Here is a 12,605-nt window from a genome sequence, read left to right as displayed (position 1 = left end):
CTAAGAATTTTACTAGTTAGGGTGAAGTAGTGACTTTCAAGCTCCTTACATGAGATCTGGAAACGCAAGTCCTTCCCATTCCTTCTTTTTAATGATTGCTTTTTGGACAGCCAATGAGATGTGTAATGGGAGTCATTTGTAAAATTCTTCTCCAACAAAAAAATTATAAAGGAAAATACTGCTTTTGTCAATTGACATACTTTATATGCCTGTATGTTTTGAATAGCTATCCTTTGGTCATGAGCAGAAAACCTCAGGATAAATGCCCAGTTGCTCGGGTTGGCAGGTTAGAAAAATGTAAGGACCTAAGTTCCTAAAGAAGTCATTGTTCTAACCTCATGAGTTTGTATTATGAAAATAATAATTCTTGTCAAATAATCATAATTCTATGTTTAGTCAGTGCCTTTTGCTTATAAGTACAAATACTCAAATTGATCTCATGAATTAAAAAAATACAAGTATATTAGAAAGTACATTTATAAACAAGAGATTGTTATTTTTTACAAGAAATATTTCATTAAATAGTAAACATAAGAAAATCAATGTAGCATAGGAATTTTGACTCCACCTGATTTTTTTTCCCAAAGAAAGAAAGCTATTTGGCCAAGTGTACTGAGTAAGAGAAATGCAGATGGAAGAACCATTATTTGGAGCTACCATCAATTAATCCAGATAAAACATGTGAACACATCTCATTCATTATTTAATTAAATGTTGGCAGATTATTCCTTTTGCATGAACCAGATAATTGTTCAATGTTTTACTTATTTTGTTGCATTTTTTCTCTAAGTAGTTGGGAAACTTCAGACCTTGGCCCGTGTTCCAGTTCTTTATTTCTCTTGAAGTGGAGACTTGACCTTAACCTCTGCTTCTAAATACAGCATTGTTTTTTTTTTTTTCTTCTTCCCATGGCTACTGAGCATGATTTTACTTCTTGTGGAAAATATACCCTAGAGGAGAGGGAGTGACAAAATGAGACTAAGCTCTAGGGCATAGATTCTAAGTACTACTGATGATTTGTAATAAGCATGGTTGCTGTGGTTTCTGAATGCTTATTCGGTGTTTTCTTATTGAAATGATTCCTTGATTCTTAGTTTCTCAAATGTGATAAGGTTGCTTGCATTTTGTTTTAGAGACGGGAAATCTTTCTCCTCTCTACACAGCATTGGTTATCCTCCTCCTTTTCCTCCTCCTCAAATATGCTATTTAAAATATTTCTAACTTTAGTAAAATTTGCACCAAGTGATTCATATACAATCTTAAGTATCCATTATTTTGATTACCAAAGCAATCTCTTCTGAACTTTAAGTTACATTTTCCTTTATAGAGGCTAAGTTTAGTTTTTTCCATTATGTAAAGTATATTCCAATTTGTATTTAGTAGAAGTAGCTGCAGGAACATTGTTTTAATTGTTGTGCATTATAAAATAATACAATATTACTGTAGGCTTACTATTTAAATTCCACTGGGGAGAGATTGGGTGGCTTGCTATTTTAGAGATGTTTAATTTCAAATAGAGGAAAAGACTTGAGGAAAGGTGAGGTTGTAATACATTTTATCTGCATGTATCGTCTTGTTAGCTGTGATGAAATATTAGAACAATAGGTCCAATGTAATTATTTAAATGCATGATCATAAATCATTCAAAATAGAGCAGCATCCAGCAGGCTAAGCATCAAGTGAAGAATTATTCTTATTTGGGAGTGATTCATTTCAACAAGGTAAATTAGAAGCTACTCTAGGGAACAGTAGGGTCACCTGTTCAGCTGTGGGAGGATCCAATATTCTCTCAGGAGAAAGTCTGCAGACATATAGTTCTAAATATAAGAATTTCACAAGACCAATATAAATATGTTTCATGCCTCCAGATTTCTTTTGTTAATTTGATATTTGGTAATTGACCCTTATTAGATTTCTTCTTAAAAAAGTTACTTCATAAAGTTATTCTTTTTTTTAATTTTTTAAATGTTTTATTTATTTCTGAGAGAGAGAGAGACAGCGTGAGCAGAGGAGGGTCAGAGAGAGAAGGAGTCACAGACTCTGAAACAGGCTCCAGACTCTGAGCTGGCAGTCAGCACAGAACCCGATGTGGGGCTCAAACCCACGAACCGTGAGATCATGACCTGAGCCAAAGTCTGACGCTTAACCGACTGAGCCACCCAGGCGCCCCCATAAAGTTATTCTTAATTAACAGTGTTAATTGTTTTAATAAGATACAAAATTTTCATTAATAACTAAATTCCAGAAAAATCACATTTTGTTCAACAAATAATATGTAACTCTTCATTCAATAAATCTCTAAGGAGAAATGCTCATGGGCACAAATTTGTAGTGTTGAGCTCTATTTTTTTAATATTTATTTTTGAGAGAGAGAAAGAGACAGAATGCGAGTGGGGGAGGGGCAGAGAGCGACACAGAATCTGAAGCAGGATCCATGTTCTGAACTATGAGCACAAAGACCCATGTGAGGTGTGAACTCACAGACTGCGTGAGATCATGACCTGACACAAAGTTGGATGCTTAACCCACTGAGCCATTCAGGTGCCTCTGAACTCTTATTTTTTTAATACTGTGGTGGAAAGTTAATAAAAATTTTCAAAAGGAGGATACCAAAGTCAATGAATGAGTTGAGGCAGAGTTCATAAATATGAATAAGCAGTAATATTTATACCTATGAAATAAAAATATATTTTTTCATATAAAGGGTCTGAGGTATGAGATAATTAATAATCTATCTTAGGTCACAGAGTAAAATTGGGCTACCAACTCCAAAACTTTCTATTCTCCCACATGATTTATGATGTAGTTCCACAGGGAAGTATCAAGTCATAGAAAAAGAGCTTTTTCCTTAAACATCAATGAATTTTCCATTGGTCTTGTAGGACTGTCACTAAAATGGTAGGCCACACAAAAAATCCTTGTTAAATGTGATTTACATTTGAAAAAATCAATACCTGAATCTTGTAAAATTGATTATAGTATAAGATACTTAACTATGCAAATAATTACAATGCACATGACACTATTTATCGTATTATCCAACTTGATGGGTTCAGGAAACATCTGTAAAACATCATCACCAAACACAAAACACAAGTAAAAGAGAGGCCAGGAGACCAAGGTCTTACCTCCTCTTGGTAATGCTGTATTTTTTTTGATCTTCATATATCATTTAAAAAAATTTTTTTGTATGGTAATTTTTAATAAGAGCTTCCTAACCATTTCTTCCTCCAGAGTGGGATTTAACTGTTACTTCTCTGAAGCAGTAGTACAGCCAATGTCCAGAAGAATGGCCACAGAACAATTAACAGGAATCCATTGTCTATAACAGAGACATACTTGGAGTGGAGTGGTGAAATGGAGAAAGATGTCCAGTCACTAACTGAAAGTTCAGAAACTGTGCACTGTTAGTTTGTCTGCAGACATCTCATACTGTGTGTATATGCATGTATGTACGCAAGTGTGTGGGGTCCTTTAAGACGATGGAGGAATTAGGAGACTCACACTTTAGAACTGGGTGCAGGTGACAATGGGCAGAGAGAGGTGATTAAAGTCAACCTTAATGTTTCCTGTGGCTTAAACTACTTCAGCAATAATATTGGGTCAGTCAGAACAAATTTACCTAATTTTGAACTGATTTTTAAAAACTTACTAGCTATGTGGACAGCTGACTTAACTCTTTATAATTTATTTATAATTAAAGGGAATTAAATAAATAGTATGAGAATAACACTACTTTCCGTACAATGCTCTTGATAGTTTTTAGATATAAATCATTCCTTGTAAATTAGGATGTATTCTGCAATTGGATTGATATGTAGTATTTGACAGGCTGTGTGGACAGCTGCCTTAACTCTTTATAATTAATTTATATTTCATTAAAGGGAATTAAATAAATAGAATGGGAATAACACTACTTTCCATTTAGCACTCTTGATAGTTTTTAGATATAAATCATTCCTTGTAGTGTTAGGATGTATTCTGCAGTTGGATTGATACATAGTGTTTGAGAAATGGAGGAGGATATTTGAGATGGAAAATGATTAATACAAAGATACAGAGAGAGAAAATATCAGTTTGATTGAAGTATGAAGCTTATAAAGGAAGCATAAGTATAAAAATGAGCTTTGGGGCAGATTGTGGAGTGTTTCGTTGAGATTAGGTTCTCTACAGGAGTCTAACTGGTTGCTAGACTTGTTGAGACATGGAGTGGCTGATTTAACTGGAAACAACATGCTTGGTAGAAAGGAAGAGAAAAATTCTAAAGGAGGTGGGGGTCTAAATACAAGGCCGTTGCAGCAAATGCAGCAAGTGCAGCAAGGCTGTGACAAGTTGTAGCTCTTACTGTATTTTGGACAGAGGTTAGTCTCCCAAGACCTCAGTTTCTTTTCTTATAAAGCAAGACTAAATTCTAAAAGAGAGCAAGATCATCTAAAAGATTAGATGAATCATCATTCCTTACACTTTCTAAAATACTGAGAATATAACTTCTATAAGATACAGGCTTAAATGTGAATGGTGACCATCCAAAGAAAATGCAAGATGAGAATACAAAACAAAAAACAAAGCAAACAAGCAAATGAACACCAGCCAAAAAACCCCCACATCACAACAAAAGATATAGAACTTGGTTACTTATTGAATATATGTTTTTGTCATTTCTCAGGATATTTAAGAAGAAAGAAATCAGTAAATTATTGTAATTAGTAAATATATTGCTGGTATTTTCACTTTTTTCTCTTTCTTCTTTTTAATACCACATTTCTTCTCTAACATTTGCTCTGAAAGTAAAATCAACTTTGGAAAAATCTAAAAATTTGCCTTTGGGCTGTGACTAGTAATACAGGAGATTTTTTTTCCAGAAGATTATGTGAGAGTAAAAAAGGGTAAGAAAACAACAACTTATATCCTTACCTGGTACCTCTGGGGATTTCAAACAATATAAAATAATGTTTTAAAGGAAAAGAATAAGAAATGTTTACAAAAGTTATAGGATATTATCTTTGAGGAACAATGATTTGTAATCTTTCTATGTTTTTTTTAAAATGAATTCTCCCTTATTACATATTTGCATAACCTAAAGATGATTGTATGCTTCTGTATAATAGTTTTAAAGGTAAGCTCAGTCAAGGAATATACACACCCCTTTATGTAAGTGTAGCATTTTTTATACCCAGAATATTTTCAATGAAAGAATAACAGATCATAAAGTAAAACAATTTTTCTTTCTGGACTAAAGAATACAGAGACCGAATAAAGGCAGTATGTAATGCATAAGCATATGAAGGATGAAGATCCATCTTTAAAAATGCAGAACAGGAGCACCTGGGTGGCTCAGTCAGTTAAGCATCTGACTTCAGCTCAGGTCATGATCTCGCAGTTTGTGAGTTTGAGCCCTGCATCAGGCTCTGTGCTGACAGCTCAGAGCCTGAAGCCTGCTTCTAATTCTGTGTCTCCCTCTCTCTCTGCCCCTCCCCTGCTCATGTGCACTTTCTTTCTCTCTATCTCTAAAAAATAAATAAACCTTAAAAAGTTTTAAACAAAATGCAGAATAGTTATCTGCTACCTATGTTCCAAGAGGAAAATATAAAGAGAGGTGCCTGAGTGGAAGAATTATAGCTTCTCTGGCCATCACCAAGCACTTGTGTCAATGAGCTATAGTGTATGTACTTGTTTTTTAAGACCCTATCTTTAGAAACAAATAGTTTATTTAATATGCAATGATTACTCACATATCCATTTTTTTTTAATTTTTTTTTATTTATTTCTAGGAGAGAGAGAGAGACAGCGTGAACAGGGGAGGGTCAGAGAGAGAGGGAGTCACAGACTGAAACAGGCTCCAGGCTCCGAGCTGGCAGTCAGCACAGAGCCCGATGCGGGGCTCGAACCCACGAACCGCGAGATCATGACCTAAGCGAAAGTTGGACGCTTAACCGACTAAGCCACCCAGGCGCCCCCACATATCCATTTTTTATTTTTATTTTTTTTTTATTTTTAGAGAGAGAGGAAGCACAAGTGGTAGAGAGACTGAGAGAGACANACCCAGTGCTCATCCCCACAAGTGCCTTCCTCCATGCCCATCCCCCCGTCCTCCCCACATCCATCAGTTCTCATTTTTTGTCAGCATTCAAGAGTCTCTCATGGTTTGCCTGAGAGAGACAAAATCTTAAGCAACTTTCACACTCAGCATGGAGCCTGACTCAGGGCTTGATCTCAGGACCTTAGGATCATACCTGAGCCAAAACCAACAGGCAGACACTCAACTGACTGAGCGACCCAGGGGCCCACATTTCTCCATTTTTAACTGAAGATAAACGAAAACTAGGGGCTCATGGGTGGCTCAGTCAGTTAAGCTTTCGACTTTAGCCCAGGTCGTGATCTCATGGTTGGTGAGTTCAAGCCTCTTGTGGGGCTCTGTGCTGACAGCTCAGAGCCTGGAACCTGCTTCAGATTCTGTGTGTGTCTCTCTCTGCCCCTCCCCCACTCAGGCACTGTCTCTCTCTGTCTCTCAAAAATGAATAAATGTTAAAAATTTTTAAAAGAATGATAAACGAAAACTTAAAAAATTGCAGCTGATTGAAGCTCTCCTCTGGTGAAGAGTTCTATACCTCTGACTTTCTGTCTAATTTTGAGAAAGTATTGTTTTTCTTATTTTATTTTACTTTGCATCCATTTCTCTCCCTGTGTTAGCTTATTCTGGTATTATTGTCTTTAAATATGTCTCTTTGTCTTATAATCGGGGCATTCTTTAATATTGTAGAATTCAGTGTTATTGCATTTTTTGCATTAGCAGATGTTTGAGCTCCTGCTATGTATCACTGTCCAGATGTTAGAAACACAGTGAAACAAGAAAGAAGGGGTCTCTGCTCTCAGTAGGACTAACATTCCAAAGGATGATATAAAGGAAAAATTTTGTTTAAAAAAAAAAGTACGAAATTAGATATGAAATAGAATCAGAATTAGCTAGTAAAGTGTTATTACTTCAAAAATAATTTAAAGCAAAAGAAATTTATTTCTGGCCTTTGGGTAATAAGAGAAACAAAAAGTTTAACTGCTATGTATCTTCTTAAAGAACTGTGTATGTAAGTATAAAATAACAACAGAAGAAAAGTTTAAATAATGTAATTTCGAAAAGTGTAAACAGAAAAACAAATGCACATAGAGGAGCTTCTTCCTCTTCTCTCTTCTTGCCCTTTGCTTTCTAACTTCGGTCCTTTCTTTTCACTTGTACTACCTTGCCCTTCTTCCTCTTTATTTCTTTTTAAAATTTTTATTTAATTTTTATTTTTTTAATGTTTTATTTATCTTTGAGACAAAGAGAGACAGAGCATGAGAGGGGAGTGGCATACAGAATCTGAAGCAGGCTCCAGGGTCTGAACTGTCAGAACAGAGCCTGACGTGGGGCTTGAACCCACCAACATGGGATCATGACCTGAGCCAAAGTCAGAGTCTTAGCTGACTGAGCCACCCAGGCGCCCCTCTTTATTTCTTACTACTTACTTAATTTCCAAAAGTATTTGACATAATTCCACAAATGTATACGTCTCTATAGAGTTAAATTAAATGAATGAGTGTAATTTAATTCTTATTATATTTTAATCATTAATATACTGGGTGGTCATTCTTAAATTCAACAGTGCAGCCATGTAAATCCTCTTAGTGAGAAGCAAATACTTGTTACTTGTTACTAAATCTAACTATCCCTACAGGTTCCCTGTAATAAACATAGTGTCATATTTCATAGGGCTAAATTTTGTATCATCCTTCAATTTAGAATAATGTTAATTGGCCAAAATATCTTCCCTTCAACCCCCATCTACCTTTAAATTTGAACATTTCAAAATGGAATTATGGGCTTTCTGCTAAGAATGAGGATAAAAGAAGGGTAAAATATATTTTTAAAAAGTTTGAAGACCTTGAGGTCTTAAGGTAATTTCTTTGTTTTACACTGTTTTTCTTCCAATCTCTCCCTCAACCTTATTGAGGAATAGTTGACAAATATAATTGTATATTTTTAAAGTGTACAATGTGAGGACTTGATATACATTGTGAAATGAGTACCAGTTTCAAGATAATGAACACATCCTTCACTTGACATAGCTAGGCCTTTTTTGCATGTGCGGTTAGAATACGTATGATGTACTCTGAGCAACTTTCAAATATACAACACCATATTATTCACCACAGTCCCCATGCTGTACGTTAGATCCTCAAAACCTATTCGTCTTTAAATTGAAAGTGTGCACTCTCCGACCTACTTCTGCTCCTTTTAGTCTCTTCCCAGCCCTTGACAACCACTATCCTATTCTCTGTTTCTATGAAATTAGCTTTAAAAAAAAAAAGATTCTACATTTAAGTGACACAATACAGCATTTACTTTCTTTGGCTTATTTCACTTAGTATAATGTCCTCCAGCTATATCTATGTTTTTGCAAGTGTAGAATTTCCTCCTTTTTTATGGCTGGATAATATTCCATTGTATGTATATGTATACATATATATATATGTATATATATATATATCACATTTTTTAAATCAGTTCATTTACTGAACAACTTCAAAAAATTTTTTAATGTTTATTTATTAAAGAGCACAAAAAGGGTAAGGACAGAGAAAGAGAGACAGAATCTGAAGCAGGCTCCAGGCTCTGAGCTGTCAGCACAGGAACTCACAATCCATGAGATCATGGCCTGAGCTAAAGGTGGATATTTAACTGACTGATCCACCTAGTTGCCCCTAAAGGACTTTTTAAAAAATAAAGTTTATTTATTTTGATAAAGAGAGAGAGCATGTGCAGGGGAGGAAGGGAGAGGGAGAGAGAAAAAGAGAGAGAAAGAGAGAGAGAGAATCCTAGTCAGGCTCTGCACAGTCAGTACAGAGCTCCACATGAAGCTCAATCTCAAACTGTGAGATTATGACCTGAGCCAAAATAAAGAGTCAGACACTTAACTGACTGAACTACCCAGGGACCCCCAATGAATGACGTTTAAGTTGTTTCTATATCTTGGCTATTGTAAATAATGGTGCAATGAAAATGGGTATGCAAACATTTCATTGAGATACTGATATCATTTCTTTGGAAATATATCCAGGATTGGAACTGATGAATCATATGGTAGTTCTATTTTTAATTTTTGAGGAACTATCATACTGTTTTCCATAATGGCTGTACCAATTTACATTCTCATTAATGGTGTTCCCTTTCTTTACATTCTCACCAATATTAGTTATTCTTTTGTCTTTTTCATGTTGGCCATTCTAACAGGTATAAAATGATATCTTATTATTGGTTTTGATTTGCGTTTCCCTGGTGATTAGTGATGTTAACACACTTTCATACACCCATTGTTCCTTTGAATGTCTCCTTTGAAAACGTGTCTATTCTTGTACCTTGCCCATTTTGAATTGGAATGTTTGCCCTCTTGCTATTGAGTTGAATGAGATTTTTTTTTTTTTCTAGGAAAGATAGAGACAGTGTGAGCAGGGGAGGGTCAGAAAGAGAGGGAGTCACAGACTGAAACAGGCTCCAGTCTCTCTGAGCTGGCAGTCAGCACAGAGCCTGACGTGGGGCTCGAATCCACGAACCGCGAGATCATGACCTAAGTGAAAGTCGGACGCTTAACCGACTAAGCCACCCAGGCGCCCCAGAGTTGTATGAGATTTTTATATATTATAAGCTATATTACAAAGCTATTGTATTCAGAACAGTATGATAATGGCATAAAAATATGCACATGGAGCAGTAAATCAAAAAAGAGATCTCAGACATAAACCCACACATATACAGAGTCAATTAATTTTCAGCAAGAATGACAAAATACACAATGGGGAAAAGATACTCTTCAATAAGTGGTGTCGGGAAAACTGGATATCCACAAGCAAAATAATTAAAATAATGTAACTGGACTGCTATCTTACACAACTCAAAATTACTTCAAATTGGATCAAAGACTTAAATTTAAGATCTAAAACTTATAAAACTCATAGGAGAAAACATAGGAAAAAAAGATCCCTGACATTGGTCTTGACAATGGTTTATTGGATAAGATACCAAAACACAGGCAACAAGAAGTGGAATAAACAATTGAGACTATATCAAACTAAACAACTTCTGCACAGCAAAGGAAAAAATAAACTCAAAAGGCAAACTATGGAGTGTGAGAAAATATTTACAAAGCATATATCTGATAAGGGGTTAGTATCCATGGGTAGTTTTCAATTCAAAAGTGGCAGATAGCCAAGCAAAGAGTAGCTATTAAGAAGCAGATAAACTGGAGTCTCACTGAATAGAGGAGACAAAAGGTGAAAAGACCAGATCTACCAATACAAGCATTTTAGGACTAATATCTTGAAAAGGAGCACAACCTAGAAACAACCAGAAAGCAGAATTTATTTTACCTTTAAGACATCTGCCCTTTTATAGATGGAGAAGCTGGGAGATGGAGAAAGCAAACAGAAAGCTGTTTATAAAATTCTGAATAGCTAAGCAGAGTTATTGGTGTTCTCATTGTACTCTGGTAAGAAAAATATGTGTTTAGAGCCTAGTAGAGGGTGGGTGGTCCAGCTAAATAGTCCATTGATTTATTCAGGACCCTGAAAATTAACATTTTAAAAGCAAGAGCTAATATGATAGGAGAAGATAGGATTCAGTAGGCAAAGAGGGTAAGATTAGGGCCTGAGGTCCTTGGGTGTGTCCACTTATTTTGGAACAATGCTGGGAGTGTTTGACCACAGCAAGCCCCCTCAGGGATAAGGTTCCTCTTAAGAATGTAACAGACCCCACCTACTTCCCCTCAGGTTTTGCCTCTGGAATTTGACAAAAGACCTAAGTATGGCCATAGACCACACCTCATACAATGGAAATGAGGCAATCAGGAATGGATAACCCGCTCCTAGAACTTCTAGCCAATAAGGGCGAAACCTGAAAAAGAACAAGGGGGAAAGGGAAGGGAAGGGCAGACCAGAACCTTATAAACAAGAACACTAGCCTATAGTCCTTGGGCATTCACTTTCAAATGTCCCCTCTCTGTAAAGAGAGCTTTCCTACTATTCTTCCTTTCTAATCTTAACCTCTAATAGACTTTTGCCTGCTGCCCGTTTTGTGTCCACCTCTTCATTCTTAGAAGCATCTAGACAACCAATCCGGGGTATTGTGATAAAAAACTTTGCAACAATAATCAGAGATTTTGGAGGCCCTCACAAAGACTAAAACCCATCCATAAACCAGTTCAGTTTCTAATTGGATTAAGATTCTGTATTCCTACTCCACTTGCTACCAGAACTGCACCCCTCCCATCACACACAAAACTGTTCTGAAGAAGATGGTACCAAGAGACTCTATATATCTTTTCACACACGATTTCCATCATTCAATTACAAGCAACTAGACAAGCCTTCCATTTGACACCATGATGTTACAAGTGGAACCAATTTTATCTTCCCACTGTTGCTTTTTTCATTTTTTTAAAGTGTCTTATGTACTTTTGAGACAGAGAGAGACAGAGCCCGCGTGAGTAGGGGAGGGTCACAGAGAGAGAGAGACAAAGAATCCAAAGACAGTCTCTAGGCCTGAGCTAGCTGTCAGCACAGAGCCCAATGCAGGGCTTGAACCCATGAACCTTGAGATCATGACCTGAGTCAAAGTCGGACACTCAACTGACTGAGCCACCCAGGTGCCCCCCTCCCACTGTTAAAAAACTAGAAAACAGGGTTAAGTACACAGGAGCCTGTAGTAAGGGCAAAGGCAGCATAGGACTTAAATCCCAACAACAAATGAAACAAATTTAAGTGTACAGAGAAAAGAACAATGAGAATTATTGCAGATTTCTTAGAAAAACTGTGAAGAATGATGCAGGATAAGATACTTGCAGTAGGTTCAAGGAAACAAAACAAAACAAGACTATCCCCGGTAATTCTATATCCAGATTTACTAAAACCTTTTCCAGACAAACAAAATTTGATAGAATTTGTTGCCAACAGACCTGCAATACAGGAAATATTAGAAGTTCCTCAGGATGAAGAAAATGCGTCCAGATGGATCACTGAATTTACACAAGGAATGAGAATGCCTAGCACGGTAAGTATATACATAAATATGAAATGCATTTCAACCTTAGTTTTTAATATCTTTATAATATATTTAGGTAAAAATAATTTGGAGGGTTATAACATTGATGTTAGTAAAATGTATAGCAATAAGGCATAAAGATCAAGAAAGGGAGAATCAAATTATATGTTTTAAAGTCTTTTTTAAATATTTTTTTAATCTTTATTTATTTTTGAGAGAGAGAGACAAAGTGTGAGTAGGGGAAGGGCAGAGAGAGGGAGACACAGAACCTGAAGCAGGCTCCAGGTTCTGAGCTGTCAGTACAGAGCCCAGCACGGGGCTCAAACTCACAAACTGTGAGATCATGACCTGAGCTGAAGTTGGACACTCAACCGATGGAGCCACCCAGGCACTCCTAAAGTCTTTATATTATATGTAAAGTGGGATAATATTAATTGAGGATAGACTGGAAAACATAGAGATAGGGCAACTAACAATGGAAAACATTTATATTTCACCAGAGAATTTAAATCTATGAAAATATTCAAATTTAACTCTG

The 12,605-nt window shown here is 36.1% G+C and overlaps 1 protein-coding gene across 5 annotated transcripts in view; it reads left to right on the top strand.

Annotated features, from left to right (window-relative positions):
• LOC144230101 (uncharacterized) overlaps positions 1-12,605 on the top strand; it is a 272,386-nt gene that overhangs the window by 40,147 nt on the left and 219,634 nt on the right. For 2 of the 5 annotated variants that reach the window (XM_077762306.1, XM_077762304.1), the window contains exon 4: positions 11,980-12,076. The exons of the other annotated variants lie outside the window; for them this stretch is intronic. In XM_077762306.1, coding sequence (XP_077618432.1) covers positions 11,980-12,076 — 97 coding nt within the window. The remainder of the gene's footprint in view (positions 1-11,979; positions 12,077-12,605) is intronic. 5 annotated transcript variants of the gene reach the window in all.

The sequence above is a fragment of the Crocuta crocuta genome, unplaced genomic scaffold, assembly GCF_008692635.1.
Source record: "Crocuta crocuta isolate KB4526 unplaced genomic scaffold, BGI_CrCroc_1.0 scaffold83, whole genome shotgun sequence".
In the NCBI taxonomy this organism is placed as follows: domain Eukaryota; kingdom Metazoa; phylum Chordata; class Mammalia; order Carnivora; family Hyaenidae; genus Crocuta; species Crocuta crocuta.
The sequence above is the reverse complement of the archived record's forward strand: the minus strand, read 5'-3'. Positions and strand labels throughout refer to the sequence as shown.